Source organism: Trachemys scripta, chromosome 3 (genome assembly GCF_013100865.1).
Source record: "Trachemys scripta elegans isolate TJP31775 chromosome 3, CAS_Tse_1.0, whole genome shotgun sequence".
NCBI lineage: Eukaryota > Metazoa > Chordata > Testudines > Emydidae > Trachemys > Trachemys scripta.
The window spans coordinates 78,042,998-78,066,733 of record NC_048300.1 but is presented as its reverse complement, the minus strand read 5'-3'; the positions used below and the strand labels follow the sequence as shown (position 1 = coordinate 78,066,733).

The 23,736-nt window shown below is 42.8% G+C and overlaps 1 protein-coding gene across 1 annotated transcript in view; it reads left to right on the top strand.

The window, feature by feature from the left end:
* Positions 1-23,572, top strand: part of PGBD5 (piggyBac transposable element derived 5) — an 84,584-nt gene extending 61,012 nt beyond the window's left edge. The window contains 4 exon segments of the mRNA XM_034765134.1: positions 2,374-2,554; positions 9,385-9,582; positions 17,917-18,022; positions 21,439-23,572. Coding sequence (XP_034621025.1) covers positions 2,374-2,554; positions 9,385-9,582; positions 17,917-18,022; positions 21,439-21,634 — 681 coding nt within the window. The 3' untranslated portion in view covers positions 21,635-23,572.
* The last annotated feature ends 164 nt before the right edge of the window (positions 23,573-23,736 follow it).

Genomic DNA, 23,736 nt, shown 5'->3' with positions numbered 1-23,736 from the left:
GGATTTAGAAGCACAATTCCAGTTTAACAATGAATGAGTGTTCACGTAAATCCTCTGAGTGACTTTGAACATCTCAGTCTTTGCTCTAATGAAAATGGGTAAAATTTTTGAAAGCACCTAAGTGGTTTAGGAGTCTAAGGCTATGTTTACATTTGAGGCAGCATGTAGAGTACAGACACTACAGGTGTAGCTACACACTGCAGTGAGGCAGGCTGTCTTGTCACTGCGCTATGAAGCTACATAGCGCAGAAAGGCTTCGGTAGTTCCCCGCTGCTGGTGCCTTTCACTGCTGCCTCCTGGTGCCAGAGCCTTTCACTGTTATGGGGAAAGGCTCCAGCAGGGGGGAGCTATGGGACAGTACATAGCAGTGTAGACTTGAGAGGCACTGGTTGGGCATGTAGAGAGCCATGTAGGGTATATACCCTGCAGGTTCAGGCATGTAGGGCACTCTAATCTACTCTACTCACCTAAGATGTGCCTTACCATTAGTACTGCTGTTTATACTCATGCTAGCTGGCTGTGCAGTGTCTACTCTACACAGTGCCAGAAGTGTAGATGTACCTTTAGTCTCATTGAAAGTCAATGGGACTCAGCCTCCCAAGTCACTTAGGCATTTTTGAAAATTTTGACCACTTTATTTTTCATGAGTTGGGGTTTTTTTTTTTTTTTTTTTTTTTTTAAGATCTTCATAAACAAATAAAATTAAGAATATTTAGGATTCAGAATATAAGGCTAGATTCACCTCTCCTTTACACAAATGTGTGTCTGCTGACTTTGAGAGCAAGGGGAGGATCAGGCCCATTGTTTAATTGAATTTAATTTTGGTGGATGATGCTGGATTGGCTGTTCCTGGAAATTGAGACCCCAGATCTCTTCCCCAGGTGGTGCTCCCACTGTTGTGATCAGTGAAGGACTGAGAGCTAACAGCTCCTTGGTTTAAAAGTTGGGGGGAGGAGGAGGAGCTGGTGGCAGGATATTTTTGGCAAAGGATCTTCAGCTCTGGAAGTCACTCCTTCCTTTGGTCCATCAGAACCAAAAGTTGTTGAGGTTTACAGCCTGCCTTCCATGTCATTTATTTTGGGGGAAAAGTGAGTGTATCGAGAAATAGGGTGGGCAGATGAGACAGAGGTGATTTGTGTCTTCTGGGTCAAGATTGCTAAATTATGTGTGTCTGGGATTTTAGCCTAGAGGTATACAATTCAAATGTTTGTATGAGCAACTAAGCCACTGGAAGAGCTGCTTTCTAGTATGAATAAAATAAATGAAAACTGAAGTCCTCTATTTCTACAATAAAAAGAGGTGCGCTTTCCTCTACTGCCCAACTAACATGCCATAACCCGTTCCCAGAGTGACCATCTGCAGAGTGAGGTGCTGGTCTGGCCTCTGTGCCATTTCAGTCCAAGCAGGCCAGTTGTGCTATACATACCTGTGCACTTGCAAATCAGACTAAGGTCATTAGCAACTCATTTTAGCAGAGGCAAAGACATTCCTGCCATTGGATATCCATTTAAATGGCCTTGTGTGGATGGTGACCGAGTATTATGAAGGACAGAAGGAACGTTGCCTGGACAATGGTAGCTGTTAGTTTTTAAGATACTATGGCAGTAATACAGTATCTGTAAGGATTGCAGTCAGCTAGAAAGGAGCCAGATGCTTACGACTGTTAAAGCCAATTTAATGCACCTTTTCCCCTTGTTCAATCTGTTTTCATGGGTTGTCTCTAAGTCATGATCTGGACAAAAATGCTGAGAGTTAGAGCTATCCCTGAAGATTCCAGGTAGAATGTGTGGTTGGTGTGTAAGGACACCACTGGCTTGTACTGGAGAAAGTGTCATGCTGGCATCAGCACGGTCATGTCGCCCTTTAGTGTCTGCTGCAAGAGAATATACAGCTGAACTCTATTACAGTAAAGCTAGCAGACAGATTCCTTCTGGTCATCTGGTAGAGGCCTGTGTTTTCAGAGCAGAAGGTCCCAAGTTCTCCCTTTACTGACAACAATGAAGTCTATATAGGATCCACACCACATACAGTTCTCTTTAGGAGTCGTGGTTTATTACTACCTGACAAATGGTTTTCCAGCTACACAATAGCAACAGCAATCTATAGCAGGCCTCAATCTTAGGCATAGATCTGTATTTCCCAATAGCTACCCCAGCAGATAATTCCAAACCTGCCCCAGCTATTCCAAAGTCATTTAAAGGCACCAGTCATAAAAGGTGTATTAGGGGTTAAATCTGAAACAGGTATCTACCGCCTTGAGCTGAAAAATTATCTCCAGTGAAAGCTGAGCAAGGGGTTTGGCAACTGCATGGCTCTTGCCTGATCCATTCTAACCACATTGACTTGTCTTCTTGTTTCTCCTTGCTCATTAAGATATATGTCCATCTAAAAGAAGGAGGCGGTGCTGATGGACTGGATGCTTTGAAGAACAAGCCCCAACTCCACAGTATGGTGGCCAAGAGCCTTTGTCAGAATGCGTCAGGAAAAAACTACATCATCTTCACTGGCCCTAGCATTACCAGCCTGAACCTTTTTGAAGAGTTTGAGAAGCAAGGTTTGTGACAGCTGATCCACTGACCATTCATGCCGAAAGGCTTATAAATATCCTGCTGCCAGAAGTCAGCAAATAACCCAAAGTGTTTTTGATTGAGGCTTTATCTCCTCGCATAGCCATGAGCAGCCAAGCCAGAGAAATCCTAAGGGTAACTTAGTCTGTTCATTACAAGGGGACCTGCAGAGGTTATTTAAACTGAGCTTGAGTTTTCCTTTGAGTTTTCATCATGTAGAAAGAAGGCTATTTTTAAAAAGGGGTGGGGGGAAGAAATAGGAGCGCTCTGATTTTTTTTTTCTCTTTTACCTTAGGAATTTAGACTCTGGTTATTCCTGGGTTTTTCTCTGGAGGACTTCTTGGGGGGGTCTCCTGTATGTGTGGGAGTTCTTACTTGTGAAAAAAGGGTGTGGGGGAAGGGGGAATGTGCTGAGTCTTTACCTAAGGCAAGGTCTACCCTAGAAATTTTAGCCAGTATAATGTCATTTGGGGAGCAATTTTTTTTTAAATTCAAAAGCCTTATGGTAGAGACAGTTGCTAGCAAAGCACTCTTTTGCCCATATAAGCTGCACCTACACTAGAAGGGTTTGCCTATGTAGCAATACAGGCATAGGTATAGACTAGAGTTAGACCCAAGTGCGCGTTAATCTGTGGTGTTAAATAGGTGTTGTACAAGTGATCTGAATTTCAGATGTGATGAGCATTCACAGCTCCCATTGAGTGCAATCATAGAAGTTCCCACTCTGAAAATCAATCCCAAAGAGTTTAAAACAGTTACTGAACATCCACTCTCCCACGAACTGGTCAGCTTAAATTCTTCTCCAGTGATGCAACTTTTTCACTAGTTCTCCAGTCACCAGGATCTTCCATTGTAAACAAGATTTGAATTTCTAGCATCAAGAAGCATTTCCTTTGTAGATTAACACTTCACACCTTTCCAAAAACAAATAAAAACAAACCAAACAAACTGAGGCCACAAGCTCATTTTTTCCCCTCCTATGCTGTTCATCTTTGGGAGCCAAGTTCTGTTTTCAGCACGGCTTCCACTGACAAAAGTCTACATCCATGTGGGACATTCAAGAATGGAATTTGGCCCACAATGTAGAAATAACTGGATTATTTTGATTCATACTTAAAAGGAAAATGACAGTGATTGGTTACAATACTTTAGCTACCTAATGCCTTCAATCTTGCCCTCAGCTCAGTGCGTGCACACAGGTCTGCCATCATGGAGCACAATGCAGGATTGGGTTGTAAATTATTTTACATACACTGTAAACACCCACAGAGCACTTTGAAATACATTCATATATATATATATATATACACGTAATTATGGGTTCTCTCAATACTTTAAATATAATGGCCACATGGTCAACAAGTCAAGAATATTTATATTACACTGGAGTTTTCCCTCTAATGACTGGAGAATATTCCTTCTGAATTTTTTTCATAAAATGTTATGGCTGGCTGCCTACAGGGCCATTATATTTCTAGCATTATAAAAGCCATTTGATCAAATGTCTAGTTATTATGCATGAGAACCCAAATATTCCAGTGTGTCTAATTCGTAAGCCATTTCAGTTGAAATAAGGGGTTACTAGATCCTTAGACCTAAAACTGTGACTTTTGGAAAATGATCCTTTATGCTGACAGATTTGTGAAAGAGAAAGAAGGGGATAACATTCTCCACTGTGTCTCTGGAATCACAGTAGAAAAGAATCCTGGTTACTGAACCACCACAGTATTTCTTTCTCACAGGTAACTCCGATTACCTACAGTAGTTAACTACTCACAGGCATTGCACTGGAGAGAACTCAAATTACCAACTCTTAGCAGGTAGCTGACACTAAATGGCTTCTAGAGATTCAAAGTTAGGTACATTATCTGATCAAAAATGAAAACCCTGTGCAGTGTTTTCAGTTCCTGGTTCATGTTTTGTTATGTGGCTCCATGCGATTTTGTGATCCATGACAACTGCTTCCTCTGCATTCCATTCACTAGCAGAAATGATAGTGGGTCTCGAATTGGGAATTTAATTTTGGGAGACTCAGAGCAGATTTACTAGCTTTTTGGTAAGTAGCTTGGGTACGCCTTACAAAGCAGGTTGCAGTGGGAACATTGACACACTGTGTTAAACAGGGACATGGGATTGTTTGGCTTTTATGTTTTGGGTGATAAAGGCTAGCTCACTGGCTTGGCAGGGCATATTGAATTGGAAGTAAATCAAGAGCCCTGGAGGAGACTGTGCATCCTGACCCTACCCACAGAGCCAGAGGTAGGGTACTATAGTCAGCACTTGCTGTGATCCCGCAGCCTTAGCTGTGAAATTCGGAGCAGAGCAAAGATTTGCTAGTGGAAGGCCTAGCATCCCCCATAGAAAACAATTCTCCTGGTGTGTCCCAATTTCATGCATTCAGGCCGAACAGTGGCATCAGGTTGATCAGTACTCCTGGCTAACAGAGCAATGCTTAGTTGGGGAATTAAAGCCACACAAGGATAAAAATGCAACTAAGAATGAGAGTGTCCTGAGAGAACCTGAGGAACCTGCTTCGCTATAGAGGATGAGAGCAACCTTGCAAAATTAAGACACATTCCTAGCATATTGGATTAACTTTTTTTGTTCTAGAGAAATTATAGTGCCTGGGCTAGAGCTGAATGAATAATAAATAATAATGATAATAATATATGGAGATATACCTATCTCATAGAACTGGAAGGGACCTGAAAGGTCATAGAGTCCAGCCCCCTGCCTTCACTAGCAGGACCAAGTACTGATTTTGCCCCAGATCCCTAAGTGGCCCCCTCAAGGATTGAACTCATAACTCTGGGTTTATCAGGCCAATGCTCAAACCACTGAGCTATCCACTGAGAGGTGGAGAAAAAAAATTAGAGTCAAAGGAATTTCTATTCATCCATCTTTGCAATGCTTTCTGTGAATCTTTAACATGGGCTGTGGGGAAAGATTTGAACCAAGACTTTTTAACCAAAAAACCCCCAAACAAACTAGTTATTAGGTGCCTTAGTAGTTGGGTGCCTGAACTGACATCTTGACAGGGCCTGATTTTTCTGAAAGTGCTGGTCACCTGTCCTCTGAAAGTCAGAGCCTTTAGGATTCCCTTCCATTGGAATCCAAAAGTGTAAGCACCAATAAATAAAATCACTGTTCACTTTTGGAAAACTTTGGTCAAGGCTTTTGTGGAGACTTCACTAGAAAATTACCTCCCCTGTCTCTGTTTCATAACTACAATAGTACTGTTCTGAAATTAGTAATAACCTTAATTGTATCACCACAAAGTGTTTCTGTGGATATAAAAGGATGTCTGCAGCAGTCAATTCCAAAGAACTCATTAGGTTTGGACCATGGGCTTCTTCTGAAAAATAAGAACGTCCTCTCTGACTGTTTCTAAAACCAAACTCGATGTAAGCCTACTTTATGCTCCATGGTCATAAAGATAGTTATATAAGTTTCTGGTTTCCAAGTAGAACAGGAACCAGACATTGAAATGACACAGGAAATGCTATTCTGTGAGGAGTTTCAGATGTGACTAGAAGTAGAGATGCCAGAAATTTTATGAGAGCCTGTCCATGAGTGAGCTTGAATCTCACCAGAAGTTTAGATACTGCTGTTTGTGAACTGAACCACTGAACTGGTTGAGATTCCGTACCTAAGCACAGATTTGTGGGCTGCTTTTTTAGTTTGAAATAGAAATGATGGTTGGAATGGGCCCTGTATGAATGAAGCCCATAGGTGCTGGAACTAGGGGTGCTGAGAGTGTTGCCGCACTCCCTGGCTTGAAGTGGTTTTCATCATATACAGGGTTTACAGTTGAATTCAATGGCTCTCAGCATCCCCACTATAAAAATTTGTTCCAGCACCCCTGATGAAGCCCTCTTACATTTCCCTCTGAAGCAAGAATGTTACCATTGACTTATGAGTAGGGCCCTACCAAATTCACAGTTAATTTTGATCAATTTGACAGCTAGAGAGTTTTTTAATTGATCAGTTTCAAGTTTTCAGCTGTTTACGTCTGAAATTTCACAGTGTTGTAACCGTGGAGGTCCCAACCCAAAAGGTGGTGAGTCTGATCTGCCCCATTTCTCCCCCACAGCAGCCCTGCAGGGGAAGGACAAGTCCTGTCCCTCCCCAGCTTGGCAGGGACTTGCAGCAAGGGGGAGGTCAGATTTCACAGGGAAAGGCTTATTTCACAATCTGGGACACGTTTTTCATGGCTGTGAAATTGGTAGGGCCCTACTTATGACTGGGGACCAGTCAATCAGACTTCTTTTGAATTCTGTAAAACTTCATTTTCTTCTGGGCTGTAATAAAACATGCTAAGCATTTAATTAAATTTGGACCACACCATTGTGCCAGATGGGCTTAATTTTTATTGCTGCTATTGCCATAGTAACTGGTTGTTTTAAATTACAACTTTTAAAAACCTCCACAAATTACATATGCCATCCTCTGCAAGTGGTGATACTAAATCTGCAGCTATCATATTTGTCACCACTTTGTGTTATGTAAGGAGGTGCTTCATTATTTTTGCTTGAGAGATGTGCAAGATGGTTCCTATTATCTTGTGAAAAGAGCAAAACAGCTGCTTGAGTCTTTTGCAAGCTTACATGAGCTTAAGAAAAGGCTGCACTTAATTACTTCAGCAATCCTAAGAACAGTAATGTATTGGCTAGAGCGGCTGTGTACTACTGGCCTCTGTTGAAGAGAATTAAAATGGCCTTTCAGTGAGTCATAGACCCTATATTGCTAACAGCTAAAGGAAATTCTTCTCTAGGTTAAGGGATTGTGCTTTTGGAGCAAGAGGATCAGAGTTCTAATCCTGCTGCTTCAGTGACATTCTCAATGGCACAGTGACAACTAAAATGGTAGGTGGTCACAGACTTGTTAAAGAAAGTTTCAGAGATGGTGGTAGCAAGAGGGTTTTAAGCACGTATTATATGTATACTTGTCCCACCTCAGTGCAGAGATCTCTTGTCAAATCCCTTCCAGCCATTTCTATGATTTGAAATTCCACTGGTTGAGATCAGAATTGGCAGATCACACAGGATCCATTAGACAGCTCCTCCCCTAAAATCAAATAGCTAAGTTGATGTGTTGGTTTTCCATTCTGACATTTAAAAAGCTCATGTCTTCTAATTGAAGAGCCACTGCTTCAGTCTTATTGCTGGGGCAACAGGAACAATTATATTTTTATGTAAAAATATAATGCAGCTGTAATTTTTTTTTTAAGTTATAGTTCTGTGGTCTCCCAGCCTGTGGTTTTTTTTCCTGGTTTTATAGAGCACTGTTTGGGAAATCTCAAGTACCAGTTGCCAATTGTTTGCTGCTCTTGGATCAGTTCATGAGCACTATTGATTATTTGTATTACCATAGCACCTAGGAGCTCTAGTGAAGGACCAGGACCGCACTGCACTAGGTGCTGTACAAACAGAAACCCCCCCACAAAAGACTGTTCCCATGCCAAAGAGCATACAGAATACCAGAAGGACAAAGGCAGAAGAGCCGCATAGTATGTAACAGCCTCTATTCCCCCTTGATCAAGTGGTTTGATTTTTAATATTCTTTATTTGCTGAAGGATGATAGTTCAATAAGTAGATTTTAAACTCTAAAATTTAGGTCAGTGTTCTCAGTTGACAGACCTATTTTGTTTTACCTGAAATAGCAGCTTTGGGCTGCTGTAGTTTAGGTGGAATACACAAACTTAAGTGGATCAGTCTAAGTATAATATACACACAGATGTGCATGCTCCGATTCCCTTCATATAGTCAAAACAAAGCCTAGACGGTTGGTGAGGAGATTTGGATTTAAGATTTCCTGGATTTTGTAAAGCTCACATCAGGACGAGGACATTGCTTCGCAGTATAGAGTATCTCAATACTGAAAGATTTGACTCTTGGCCAAAACTGGATTTGATCCTTTAATCCAGTTGATCAGCTGTTTGATTTGGGGATTTCTTTGACTAAATTTCCTATGCAGAGTATCTCTCTTCTGATAGCAAGAAATTCTATTACTATATGCTCTTTAAATTAATCAGATGAATGGAAGTTTTAACAATCTGATATTTTTCTTATCACATACACATACTCAACACAAGCCAGGCACTGTCATTATTAATGTGTGTTAAATGATTTGGTTATTCTGACATGGCTGCATTGATTGCTAGAGTGAGACATGTCTGGGTTTCACAACATATGAATTTACTCATTGGTCCGTTTGTCATGGTTGAACGAGGGTAGAATTGATGAGCGTTGATAAGATTGTACTGCGAGGAAATTGTCGGCTGAGTTGTCCTCTGCTAGCACCAAAAGCTGTCAGCCATAGGCACTAGGATTAAAAGCATCATGGGGGGTCATTTCAGACAACTTAAGGAGGCCAAAGCCTTTTTTCCAATTTATCAGCGTAGTTAAACATGGAAGAAAGTACATCCTCCTCTACTGTGTCGAGTCTAATGCTAAATGCCCAAAGCAATGTGGCCTCCTCCCTGGGAGTAAATTTCACAACCTAATAGATTTCATTGTTGGGAAGTTCAGCTACTCAGCCTATATTATACCCCTGTTTATCATATTAAATCACCTGGAGAACTGGCTCTCTGGACTTGTGTATTGAATGCATTTCTTCCTGGAGCCTGAAAAAAAAAAAAAAAGTGGTCCTGGATACCACAGGGAAATCCTCGGCCATTGGCCAACCTATGTATCTACTGGCTTAGTTTTAGGACCAGTTCTTCTTCCAGTCAAATAGGTCAGACAGCCCACTGTCATTTATGCCTAAACCTATAGGATGGTTTGCTAATGGGAATTTATTCTCTTTCATGTGCAGAGATTTATTGCTGCGGATTGCTGAGTTCCAGAAAAAGTGACTGCACAGGCCTACCTCCATCAATGCTGCATAACCCAGATGCACCTCAGTCCAGAGGGCAGTACAGAATAAAGATGAAGGGAAACATGTCCCTGATCTGCTGGTATAACAAAGGGCATTTTCGTTTTCTCACTAATGCCTATTCTCCAATTCAACAAGGTGAGCAGTCAGCAGTATCGCTACCTGTACTGTGACCATGTTTTTCAAAATAGGTGACAAGACAAGATAGGACACTTAGGAAGTTTGATAACCCCAGACAAGAAGCTTGATAATTATCCTAGATAAACCGTAGCATTAATGATAATTTCCATTGCGTTTGCTCTTGTCCATAAGGTACTAGTTAATCTACATTAGCAGTGACTAAAAGTGTTCTGTCTGCAACGGATGTCTTCTGTGCATAAAGGTTAAAAAAGCTTACTAATGCTGCCAGCTAATAGTTACTCTTTTAGCTGGCACCGTAGAGAGCTGTTCCTTTTTGGTGTTATGCATATCCCAGCTGACCTATGGTGGTGCAGAGAGTTGTAATGGAGGTTAAAATCCTATATGTAACAAGGTGTCTCATGAGATAATTGCATGATAAGTCTTTGTAAAGAGGAACTCCTAAATGCATAAAATATTTTGGACCAATAAGAACCATACTGAGTATAAAACTCAGTGACCAGATTCTACAATTAGTTTCTCCTATGGATTTAAAACCCATTCATCACATACAAATGGCTTTTGGCAAGAGCCTTCCCATTGCATACTAAACTGATTGTGCAGCTGCTGAAAAGAAAACCAGAACAGCCAAAAATATATTTGAGAGTAGTTTAGATTAAGAAACTATTTCACAAAGACTCAGCTGAAATTGATCTTACTATGAGAGGGTTTTTTTTTTTTTTTTAAGGGACTCAAAGATTTTTAGGCATAATGTAAGTTTTGAAAAAATATTTACAAAACCCAACATAAAAGGACATTTTTAAAGAATAGTTTGTCCATTTAAAATCTCTTGTAGTTCTATTGTCCAAAGTGAGTAAAATACAAAAATCAAATTATTAGTTGAAAGACTTATGCATTTACAAATTTAAGGTGCTACTGCTTACAAAGGTAACTTGGTGCTTAAACCACATTCTCAAAAACGTACACAGAATTTAAGGTATTCAGGTGCCAGTCATAGAAGTGAAGTGTTGCATAGCCACACATATGACTAAATCTCACGGGAATTGGAGGGTCATTTATCAGAACTCACCACACATCCTAACCTTTATACGATGAGCTAGGGAACTGGACACTACTTGGAATGCTATTATATGTCACAAGAGAACATTGATTTAACTAAAAAGAAGCAGATAACTTGAAAGGGTTGGTGTCTTAGGGCCTGATTCTAAAAACACATGAGAAAGAAGTTACATATGAGTAGTTAGATTGAAACCCATGGAATTAAATAAAGTTACTGTATGTTTGCAGAATCAGACACCAGCAGTACAGAATTAGAGCCTTTCTAATAAGACCTTAAATTTTAAATTGAATTAAGTTCAACACGCTAATTTATGGTCATTATGTTGCTAACATGCAAAAAGCAAACAAGTTTGGACAATGCAACTGGAGTAATTAAACCAAAGTCAATGAGCGTCATCTGGTTCTCATGCACTAGCACATAGCTGCTTTCTTTGGCTACAGTTACTAAAAACAAGTTTCAGAAAAGAAAAATGTATTTGTTTGTAAAGGTGGTGGTGACTATTAAGCTTTACAAACAAAACAAACTGGTTGAATGTCCCTTTAACAGAAGCAGAGCAGACAAAACAAATTTTACACGTGGGTGTGAAAATCTGCACCCATCTCAGCATAGGTTTCAGAGTAGCAGCCATGTTAGCGTAGTCACACACTGGTATATAGATGAGGCCAGAACCTCAGCTGGTATAAACTCATGTAGTTCCATTTACAGAACAGGATAATGATTTACAAAGTTTAGCCTGTATGGTATGCAAAATCTTTGAAGTACATGTTTATCAAGAATCCCTGTGAAGCATGTTAGTAAAGAACATTAAACAAATTGTTTTCTCTTAATCTGCTACTATGTGAGATATAGGCTAGGGAGAAAAGATAACGGCTTCAGTTGAGATTTGAGAAAGGAGGGAGATTTAGTGAGACTGGTAGAGGGCCAGATTGCCAGGTAGCGTAAATTGGAATCTCTCAGTTGAAGTGAATGTAGCGATGCCAGTTTATGCCAACTAAGGCTCTGGCCCAAGAAGTCTCTTTCCAATGTCCGGGGCACAGAAGAGAAGTCTTTCACACACACACTGTGGCGAGACTGTAGTAAAGCCAGTGTTGAGCACCTGGATTGAGTGGAGAAGGAAGGAGGGGGAGAGACGTCAGTGATGTAGACTGGAATAAGCAAATGGAAGGGAGTTTTGAACTGGAGCCTGAGATGAGTGGGAGCCAGTGGAATAGTTTGAGAATGGAGCCATGTTGTCACAGCTTTTTGCATGTAAAAGTAGGCAGCAGCTTACTGCACCCAGGGGGACTTGAGAAGGAAGTTGCTATAGTGAGGACAAGAGCAAGTTGAGGCATGGATGAGGATTTCAGCAAAGGTGGAGGCAACAAGTAATGACCTAGTTACTTACTTTACATAAAATAAAAACAGAGAATGGGAATCTCACCTGTGTCCTGACTACAAACCTCACTCAAGTCTGGGGAGAGGCATGGCGGAGAAGTGCTCTTCTCAAAACCAATCTATGAATCCCATTTTTAGATGTAGCGTGTGACTTATGAAAGTTTTGGACCAGTTTGTCATAATACATGCTCATGATTGCTCAAGACTGAAAGCCTTTTGTTTACAGTACTGCACAAATAAGTAACTTGCGTATTCTGCTATCAGACGTGTTGTCTCCACATTAACAAAACAAAATTCTGTTTCCTTAAATAAGTAGTTTAATGGGAGAAGTTAAAAAATTTACTGTCTGTATTATGGTCATGCCTTGGGGCTCCAGTGTGCTAGGTACTGCACAGTCAGTATTAAACAGTCCCAGCTCTGGAGAGCATACAACCTAAATAGACCAGACGGACGAACAGTGGGGGAAAGGGATAGAACACAAAACAGAGTGATGGGGTGCAAAGGGCAGGTTAGTGCCACAATTTTTGTGTGGGGAGAGGTGGTGATTATGGGTGTAACTTTGGGTGGGGTTTAGGTATTTTGGGAGTTAACTAAACAGATAGATAGGTGAAGAGAGGAGTCATTGAAGGGAGGAGGAAGGGCAGGGGAGATGAAGTTGAGGAATGTGGAAGGCAAATGGAGTGAGGCTGAGGTGACCACCAGATGATGGGAGGGGGCAGGAGGGGTTGGGGCAAACCGCGTCAAAACTGTGGAAGTAGCCCGCTAGTATCATCAATCCAGCACTCACTGTGAAGCTCCTTTTAACAGCTTCTCCTGCTGGCTTGAGTCTTTGGCTGGCTGCCTCTTTGCATTGTCTTCCCTTCTTTCCCAAATGCTACACAAATGGGAGTGGGTAGAGGAGGAAAAAGTCACTGCATGGGTACTAGTGCCCCCAAAATAGGCTCTTCCCTGCACAGCTCTGGGCCCAGAGGGTACTGTGGGGAGGAGCAGCCCTGGCTGGTTAAGTTAAATTAGTTCTCTGAAACATTTAACTCATAAAAGGGCCAGAACCTGAAAGTCTGGAGGAAAGCCAAATAATTTATTATAAAACAAACTGACTTCAGCAATTTACACCAGTTGATGATTTTGGCCCTAAACTTCCAAATGCCCTTTATGAGAATTCACTGATGGGTCTGGTGGGGAAAAGTGTTGTAGTAGAATTATGCTTCAGACCTTTCAAACTATGGAAATTCAGGTCTATGCATTTCCTTACATCACAGGACTTTGAGGATTTGTTAGATGGATATCTGTACAGCGCTTTGAACCTGCAGTGCTCTGTTCACCCCTATGGGTGCACACACCCCAATAACAGCCCCTGCACACTATGGAAGATGCAAGCTGCTCCTAGTATTACCAACCCACTGTTCAAAAATCATGGGTCAGGGATTGGCTAAAAGCCATGATTAAAAAAAAAACAAAACAAAAAAAAAACACAATGTTTTGGGTGGTTTTATTTGCCTTCTGGTGGCTGAGCTTTAGCATGCGATTGGGTCACATTTTCAAGCTTTTCTGTAACCACAGCTCACTTTTCCCCCCTTTCCAATAAAAGCTGAGATTCTCACAATCACATGATGCCAGGAGCTGGAGCGTTAAGGGAAAACCACCATACACACTATCATAAGAGTTGTGAAATTTTTTTTTTGTTTTTTTTTTTTTTTAATCACAAGAGTTGGCAGCACGGCCCACCTCTCTCCACAACCCAGGAAAGAACAAGCAGTATTTGCAGCATAGTACTTCTCTGGGAGCTCCACCAGGGGAAGGGCTACATAGGAGCCCTGTTAGCAAAGACACCTTGGGGGGGGGGAGGGGGGTCTGCTGAATGAGCACATCATCTGTGTATCTTGGCCATGCCACCTCTCAGCCAGTGCTATGTGCTGGGGCACTGTTGACCAGAGGGGCTTCCAGGGCAGTGCCAAAGTTTTGAGCAATTTGTGCCACCCCAACCTCCTTCTGGGGAATCTTGCTGGGCCCCCTCCTACCAACGGCTTGAATCAAGCCTGTGAAGTGCTACAAGATAAACCTATCCACATTCCAGAAATTGAAACAATTGAACAGTCTATAATGGAAAATAAGAAGTAGTACATGGTGCCTATGTAGCTGTAATCACACATTTTTAGTGAAAGTGAATGGTGGAAGGCGAATCAAAGGAAATTCTAGAAGCCAAAAAAAAAAGTCACCAAAAACACCTGCACTAAACAGATCTTATACTTTCCAACCTACTAGGGGAAAGACATGGAAAGACAGCCTTGTCTTCATACAGTCAACCAGATCTTTTAGGACAATTCCAGCAAAGAAAATAAAAACACCCTTACTGGGCATGTTGAGGGCAATAAGAAATATTGATTTCGTTAGCTTTAAGTGTTCCCCTCCCCTTTGCCCCCGCCCCCATGTTCTGGTTACACCTATTATGCATCATGCTCAACTCTATCTTCATTTGGGACTCATTAAAATCTGTCACTCAAAGGCTTTAAATAAATAGTCATATGGATCAGTCATAAATGACACTTAGTATGTGCTGCGAGTCTTCGATTCAAAACAGGGCCTGCTGAGTAGGGTGTCATAGGGGGCATGTCAGAGATAATGGAGGGAACTGTACTTCTAGCCAAAGGAATTTAATTCTCGAGCCTGTAATCAAAACAGGAGTAACAATTTTGGTCTGGATGGCTTATGAAGTAATTTAATGGTTCAGAAGATTCAGGAAAGACCAGAGAGCCAGGAGGAGTCTGGGATCTCATCTAAACTGAGACAGTGACTAAAAGTGGGACCAAGCACAAGGCACCTTAATCCTTTGGGTCTCAGTAACTTCAGCCAAGCTGAGCTGCCTTCCAGGAGGAATGATGATAGTGCCTGGGAGACAGTGAAGAACAGGATTCCATTGTGCTAGGCACCATACAGAGCGAGAGAGACAGTCCCTGCTTCAAAGAGTTTACAGTTTAAATACACCAGACAGTCAACGCCTAAGGGAAAAAAATAGAACATATCTGCAGAGGGAACAGAGTGATGGTTTGCAAACAGCAGGTTAGTGCCATAGTTTCCCCCCCAAGGCGTGATTCATAGATTCCAAGACCAGAAGGGACCATTGTGATCATCCAGTCTGACTTCCTGTATAGCACAGGCCAGAGAACTTCTTCCCCCCCGAATCATTCCTAGAGCAGAGCTTTTAGAAAAACATCTCATCTTGATTTAAAAGTGGGTCCTTGGGAGGGTATTTTGGGGGGGGGGGTTAGTTAGGAGGGGATACGTTTAAACAGGAAGATAAAAGCAGAGAAGACTGAGAGGGCAGGAAGAAGGGGAGCGCGGAGGCAAGGTGATGTGAGGGTGATGTGACTGGGAGGGAGGGAGATGGAAGAAATAGCCAGTCACACGGGCTAGACCGGCCAGAGTGAAAACTGCAAAAAGCTGCCTGATGACATCAGTCCCCTGGAGTCGCTAGGGTTATGTCTACGCAGCCCACAGCAGTGAGCCTCCCAGGCCAGAGTGACCCTACTAGGGAAGCTCATGTTAGCATTGTAAAAATAGCTGTGTAGATTGTGCTTGGAAGTTGTGGTTCAGGCTTTGAAGCCCCACCTCCCAGGTGGGTACCCTACCCAAAGGGCTAGAGAGTCATTCCTTCCTTCACACCTAGGCTCGCTCTCTCTGGCCCAATGACTATTTAAGTATTTACCTGGAGCGGATAAGTCACTGGGCCAGAGAAAGAACACAAGGGGGGAATGGTTGTGTAGTCTTGTGGTTAAGGCATCCACCTGGGAGGCAGGAGACCCCAGGCCCAGTCCCCTCACTGTAATTGTTTCATTATTTAGTCACAGTGAAACAGCTTTAACAGGATGAGATTGGGGGAGCCCCATGTCCGAATAGGCCAGTGGTTAAGAAATGCTCCTGAGAGGCGGGAAACCCCTGTTCAAAGGCTCTTTCCTCCTCTGGCAGGGAGTGGGGAATTAAACCTGGGTTTTCTCACATCTCTGCTCTAACCATTGGGCTAAAAATTATGAGGTAGGTGGGGACACTACCACCACTGGGTGTGGAGTGAGGCAGGCGCCTACTTCATTCTCACAAGAAATTACTTAGGTACCTAACTCCACCTGACTTGAGGTGGCTGGTTACTATTCATGGATCCCTAAGCAGAGCTAGGCATCTCCCCGCAGTCCAGATATAGGCCCCTATCTCCAAGAAAGGGGCAGGGATTCACAACCAGCCCTCTTATTGGCATCTCCCATTAACTAGCTTGGGGTGCACCCCACCTAGCATGCTGGCTTTTGTGGATCGCATTCTTAGGTGCCTAGGCTCCCTATGTAATGAATGGGGAGAGATAGGTGCCTACCTCAGCTTTGTGGAGCAGCGCTGCCCAGAGAATTCAGGGGGCCTGGGGCAAAGCAATTTTGGGGGCCCCTTCCATAAAAAAAGGGGCAATACTATAGAATACTATAGTCTTGTGGGGGCCCCTATGGGGCCCAGGGCCTGGGGCAAATTGCCCCTCTTGCCCCCCCCCTCCCCTCTGGGCAGCCCTGTTGTGGAGTATGGTGGTGTTCCTGTGATTTTTTTCTAGGTGCCCAGAAGTTAGGTGCCATGATGCTGGGGATTGCAACACCCTAGTCTCTCCGTGGATCCCATCCTAAATGTATATGAAGAAAATACCAGACTCCATATCAGATTTCCGCTCCAAACAGGAAAATGACTTTCAGGGCCCCCCAAAACCTGCTGCTGCCTGGCAAATTCTGTTGCTGCTCAGCAAAGGGGCAATACATGTGTCAGTTTCCCTGTTTGAAGCAGAGCTCAGTGATGTGGAGTCCAGTATTTTGTTAGTATGGTTTATTTAAAAATGTGCACAAGTCCCATTTCCTTGGGCACAGGGTGGTAACAGAGCACAGACAAGTGCCTCCTGCATAAACTTCATACGAGACATCTGGAAATTAATTACAAACGCTTCTCTGACTCTTCAGCTCATCACACTAGGCAGGCCTGGACTGAACTTCTAACCAAGTGCCCCATGAACCTTTCCCTTCTCCAGACCACTAGTCTCATCCGTTTCCTTGCAGGAGTGAGAGAGATCTGGACACAAATGCAGTAGCAAAGACAGTGTGGAGGCAGTACAGCTGGGAAGAGGGGAAGTCTCACCCCCCAAGGATGAATCATGGTGAGGCAGGTGGTATCTGCAGCATAACACCAGCCTAAGACAGTTTGCAGCCATATCTGGCACCAGCTGTTTTGCTTGCAGTGCTCCCTGTAGACCCCACTGCCTTAAGGCTTACAACTGCAACAGAGGTGATCACATCATCCCATGGTAACCATTGGCTCTTCAGTACCTGCTAGTGTCACAGTCCATGAAGAAGGGCTAGGCAAACAGTACACACCAGAATCCAAACCCACAGCATTCTGTCCCAGTGAATCAAAGCTGAACTTTTGCAAGTTCGGATTTAGCATCTCAACAAAGATAATGGTGCATCAAGAAGCAAACGTCACCACATAAGTCTGACCAACAAGTGCCTCACCATGAAGGGCCCCTAGCTCGAGCTCGGGAAAGTTTATGTTTTGACCATTTGTTTTTTTAAACCAATCTTTCTTGTATCTCCCACACAGCTCCTTTGGCATGCACATTACTAGCAAGGTCTATGATACAATCTTCCAGGTGCCAGTTGGACTGAGAAGAGGGGTGGGGGAAGGAAAGCAAATTCAAGATCAACAAGGTTTATTTTTGGCATCGAAGTTCTAATGATTAATGGAGTCTCGCTGGCACACTAAGTAACACTAAGTAGCTGATCTCAAATACCCTTTTCAGAAAGTGTATTGTAGTTGGTAACACTGATGCTAACACAACAGTTAAGATTCAATAGCTGTGTTTTGTTTTGTTTTTTTAATTGATGCAGGAGTTATAATTAAGAGAAAAAGTGGCGAGATCCCATGCCCGTTGGCAGTAGAAGCTTTTGCTGCTCATCTTAGCTATATCTGCAAATATGACGACAAATACAGCAAGTAAGTGGGTGGGATGGCGAGTGGGTGAATCCCGTGTTACTGGAACATTTGACCCTTCCTTGGTTTTTGAGGGGAGACTAGGAGCATGCTCCTGCCCTCATTAAATTCAATGGCAAAACACTCATTGACGTCAAAGCAAGTGGAATCAGGTTCTATAACTTTGCACGATTTTCCTAAGGGAGGCAAGCTGCACTGCTGACCGTTGTCTTGGGAATTTGTGTAGGAGTTAGATATGAACAAACAGTTCTGGTTAAATTCAGAACATCCTTCCTCCCCCCTTCACATCTTGCATAATTCAGCAAAGCTGGACCAGATCCAAAACACTGATACTCCTGTCTGTCCATTCTTCAGCCAAAACGCCACGAGAATTGCATCCTTGGAGTATTTAAATGGCATAGCTAGAGAGCCGTTCGAGAGAGAAGAACCAAGGTGGTGGTGGATCCACATTAGGTTTAGGCTAAAGTTTGGGTTTAGGGCCAAACCAGAACGTCTGGTGAAGACACTCAGTGCCCACGGAATAAAACCACCTCCGCAAGCAGCAGAAGCTATGTTGGTGGGAGACACACTAGTGCTTAGGTCAGTATAATTTGTATTGCCCAGTAGGTGGAATATTCACACCCCTGAGCAATATAAGTGGTAGTGTAGACATAGCCTAAGACTACCAGGAGTTTCTACTGCCCTCCAATACACGGTCAGTCACCAGCTTCGCCATGTTATTAACCAGCTATTCCCAGGCACCAGGAATTAGTTACAGCAGCTTTGATCCAAGTCATAACTACAAAAGCAAGAGAGATTGTTTCTTTGCTATAGCTGCCTTCTCTACGTTGTCTACCCTTAGTGAGCATCAGCTGCAGGACTCTCCATAATTAGCAGCCTCTGCACTTTCCCTGGAGCTGGGCAGGTCCTTTCACAAATTCTTAATTCCCTCCTTGCCCTGTCTGGGGCTGTTTTGTATCCTTGATTTTTAAGGGATATTCTTTGCTCAAAAGGTCATTAAAAAACCCCTGTTCCTTACCTGTGCTACTTACAGCACCTTAATCAGCTATACACAAGCTTTCTCGCCAGGGACAAGTAGCTGTCTTCCTGTGGGTTAGACAAATTATGGTTTTGCCCCAATAATCCTCATGGCAAGGGTACATGAGTAGGTTTTGTGCCTCACTTGGCAAATTTACATGACCATTTTGCTAAGGCTGCATGACTAAGTGAGACTTCCTTAAAAATAAACTTTTCACCATTTAGGCAGTTTGTGCTTAGTGCTTTTTGCTTAGCTTGGATGACGATCTGAACTAGACAGTTCCGTGTATTTCCTTTCTGGTTGTACGGGTGTATTTGGGCAGATGGCATTCAGTGAAGCCGAGTTATGGCAGCCATTTTATGAGCTATATTTTATTACGTCTGTACATGGGATGGGATCCATGAAAGGCGTTAGGTGCTTAAGTCGCAGGTTGAGCTGCTTAAGTCCCAGTTTTGGGTCCACTGCAATCCACAAAACTTCCACTGAACCATGTAGATGCCTAAACTCACTTGGTGCCTAAGTTTCTGCCTCTGGGCATGCAGGACGGTACCTCCCTCTAGGCATCTGCCTAAGCCCTAGAGTAAGTCACAAACCAGGGAAAGACAAGCGTTCAGCCATCTAAGTCACGTGAGGGACCTGATCCAATAGGTGGCCTCTGAGCACATATGCTGGATTGGGTCCCATTCAAAATCCGGCCAAAGAAAGAGGTGGCGAGCTTGTAACTTTTAATCTAGTAGTTAGAGCATTGACCTGGGATATCGGAGCCCCAGGTTCAATTCCATCCTCTGCCTGAGGCTTAGCACACAGCACTGCCATTGGCATCTCCCAATGTCTCGCTTAGGCCACTCCGCACCTAACATGCTGGCTTTGTGGGTCACATTATTAGGCACCTGTCTCTCCCCATTCCTTATATAGGGAGCCTAGGCACCTAACTCAGTTTTGCGGATCACTGTGTTGTTCCACAGATTTTCTAGGTGCTCAGAAGTTAGATGCCATAGTGTTCAATGTTGCAATACCCAAGTCCCTTTGTGGAGCTCACCCCTAATCCCTGTATATTACCACCAGCCAAGCATTAGGTCTCAGTAATATAAGGGTCAAGGAAACAGTTCTGCACAAAGACAATGGGCAAGGTGACTGAATGGGCCCTCCCCCATCTCGAAGGTCTGTTGCTTCCAAATACACATGCAGTTTCTCACTAGGCAGGAAGTCAGTAAAATGTGCCATTTTTAAAACAAAGGAACTGGGTTCTGGATAAATTCAAATTGCATCATGGTTTGGTCCAACACATAAAAAGAATGCTTACTGAGCCCATAAGCTTTCCCCAGGCACCCAGCAGCTTGTGCGTTTGCTGTTTTAGCTGGCAGACCTGGTGCTGGACCTGAAGCTGTTTTGAAAACTGTAAGAGCCATGTTCTGGTTAGAGCATTACACACTTTCTCTGGGAGTTCGTACAGTAGGTACTGAGGTGCTTAATTCCCACTGATTTCAGTGGGAGTTTGGCACCTAAATACCTTTGAGGAGCTGGACCAAATGCCTCTGTTGACCAAATGTTGAGTACTGCAAGGGTAAGAGCTGCCTGTGGCGCACTATTTGGGGAACTTGTTTGGGGGAGAGAGAGGCAAACTAATCTATTGCCATAGTTTATGTTACTGCAATAGTGGCCTCCGTTTTGGGCATCTCATTGCCAGAAAGATATTGAGCAACTAGAGGAAATTGAGAGAAGAGAAATTAATGTCCAGTTAATCCCTCTGTCCCAGTGATAATAGGAAATGAATAATGGGGCAGGAATCTAAGTTTACAAGTATATGAAGGATGCGAACATCAGAGAGTATGATTATTTGGGGTGGTACAAAGGGATGAACTAGGATTGATGGGCTGAAGTTAACTGAGGGGAAATTTAGGCTAAATCTCAGGAAAAGTCTTCCTGACAGCGAGATATATTTGGCTACAGCATAGGTTGCCAAGGGAAGTGGTGGAAGCTCCACCACTTGGCACACTGAAAACTGGATGGAGACCGAAGGTACTGAAGTGACCAATCCTGCACTGCTAGGTAACCAAAACAGGCCTTTTCCATCATGCATTTTTGCCCAGATGATGTGATCTATTGGCAACCCTGGAGCTAGAACTTTCTGATAAGGGCAGAAAAATGCAAGACACAGACAACCGAACATTGCACCAAAAAGGGAGAACTAGAGACTCTCTCATAACTTTACTACAACAAAGAGTTATCAAACATATTGTTGTACATGTCCCTTAAGTCAGTAACAATGAACAGCTGGCGTATCGTCCTAATGAGAGCTCCTGGGCCTGCACAACCTCTGGGATCACTTTTCTTGCCTCCCAGCAGGACACACATAGAAGGGTGTGAATGTTGATTATCTTTTTCCTCTCCCCCTTTATAGGTATTTCATTTCTCATAAACCAAACAAGACCTGGCAACAAGTGTTCTGGTTTACCATCAGCATTGCCATAAACAATGCCTACATCCTCTACAAAATGTCAGATGCCTATCATGTGAAAAGGTACAGCCGGGCACAGTTTGGTGAGAGACTTATAAAGGAGATGCTGGGCTTGGAGGACACCTCACCTTCTCATTGATGCATTATTCCTTGTGGCTTAGGTATGGGGTGGAGGGGGAGCAGAAGAGGAGACCACAGCTCTGGAATGTCAAAGCAGGGAACTCATGACATCACCAATGCCACTCCCTATAGGAAAAAGACAGTGATGCCAGTAGAGGGGTGGAGACTTTGTTAAAAGTAGCAGCTGGCTGTTGAGTGTCCTACAGAGAGAGCCACAGAAAGTCAACACACAACTGCATCTGTGAATGCTCTGCGGGTACCTGTCCATCCAAAAAGATTTAAGTTAGTAGCCATTAGTCTGCCATATCTGTTGAACAGGGTCATCTTGTAAGGCTTCCATAGGGCTTATCACGAGCTTGCCACAAAGGGATGTAGCTCAGTGGTCCTATGTGGGCATTACCAAAACTCTGCCTTGTCTGGAGTTCTTTAACTGTGGGACAAGCAATGTTGTGTCATGGATAACAATGCCTGACACCTTGTAAGGAATCATGACATGGTTAAAGAGAAACAACATATATGTTCTTCACAAGTATATTGACCTGTAACAGGCAAAGACAACAAAGACAGTAACAGTTAAGAACTTTTTTTTTTATTAGTGTAAGGCAATCAGATTGCAGTATAGGAATAAAACGTTTAATTTCCCCCTAAACATCTTGGAGAACCTTAAAATAAAAGTCTGAGTGAAATTTTAAAAATCATGGGGAAAGCTGAATTGATGCACATAGTTTAACAAATAAATGAGGTAATACTGCCTGCCACCATAGCTTCAATATTGCTGGTGTGTAGGTGAGAAATCTCAGTAACAACTAACAACTATATTTTCTTTGATTTCAGTTGTAGCTTCAGGTTCTTCTAAGTGTTGCTTAAGATCTACCTTAATGGACTGTTTTACTTAAATTTCTATGGATGTTTTTCATTTTCCCACTTTTTTTAAAAAATATCAAGACAGATATTCTTCATCTTAGATCTTCATTTCCTATTAACACACATTTGGCAAGCAAAAATAGTTCACCGATAGCAGTGCGTTTTGCGTTTTCATGGTTGGGTGTTCTGTAGGAATCCTTAGAATTTGAGATGCGTCACAGTAGCTGTACTTTTGCAAATTATATGTTTAGAAAAATAGTGTGTCATTGTAAAAAACTGTTCAGGTGCAACCAGACGTTGACATCACTGAAGCAGAACAAAACCCAAATGCTTTCCTTGTTCTGAGTGATTTTCTGGAAGCTAGAACCATTAAGAATTAGTGCAGCCTAGTGCCACTGGCCAGTATTGACAAGACTCATTGGCTGAATGTTTTCAACACAATACCGAGTTCACTGCCACCAGGACGCTTCAGTGGGGAAAGCAAAAGGGGAGAGAGGTCTGATAGCAGGAGGCAAAAACCCAGCGCTGGAGTAAAATACCTAATACTATGCCTTAGTTGGCAGAAATAGGTGGTATTTATTAGCACTCTATTGATCTATCTCAAAGACCATATATTCAAATAAGCTGCCTAAAGCGCGTCACTGAAATCCATTTTCAGAGATGCTCAGAACCGACCACTCTCAACCTGTGAAAATCAAGCCCCTCATTGTAATGCCTGACTTTAGCCAACCACGTTTGAAAAATATTGGTCTAAACTATCACGTAAAGATTAGATGACATGCTCATTGTGCCCTGTAACTTCAAAATTTTGCCAAAATTTATTCTGAAGAGTTGGTGCTAGTTACATAGCTAGAATTACCAAGAACAGAACATTGGGATGAGATCTGGTTGGAACTTTCATAAACAGACAGCTTCCCCACAGCAACCGTCTGATCAGAGCAACCTTCCTTCCTTTGTCTGCAGTGCAAGAACATTGCTGAGAAAGCATGTTGGAGGATTGGGCTCATCCTGAGTATCTCCCGTAAAGGTCTGAGTTCCCCAACTCTCACTGATATCAATAAAAAGAAGAACAGGAGTACTTGTGGCACCTTAGAGACTAACAAATTTATTAGAGCATAAGCTTTCGTGGACTACAGCGAATGCATCCAAAGAAGGCATCTTTGGATGCATCCAAAGAAGTGGGTTGTAGTCCACGAAAGCTTATGCTCTAATAAATTTGTTAGTCTCTAAGGTGCCACAAGTACTCCTGTTCTTCTT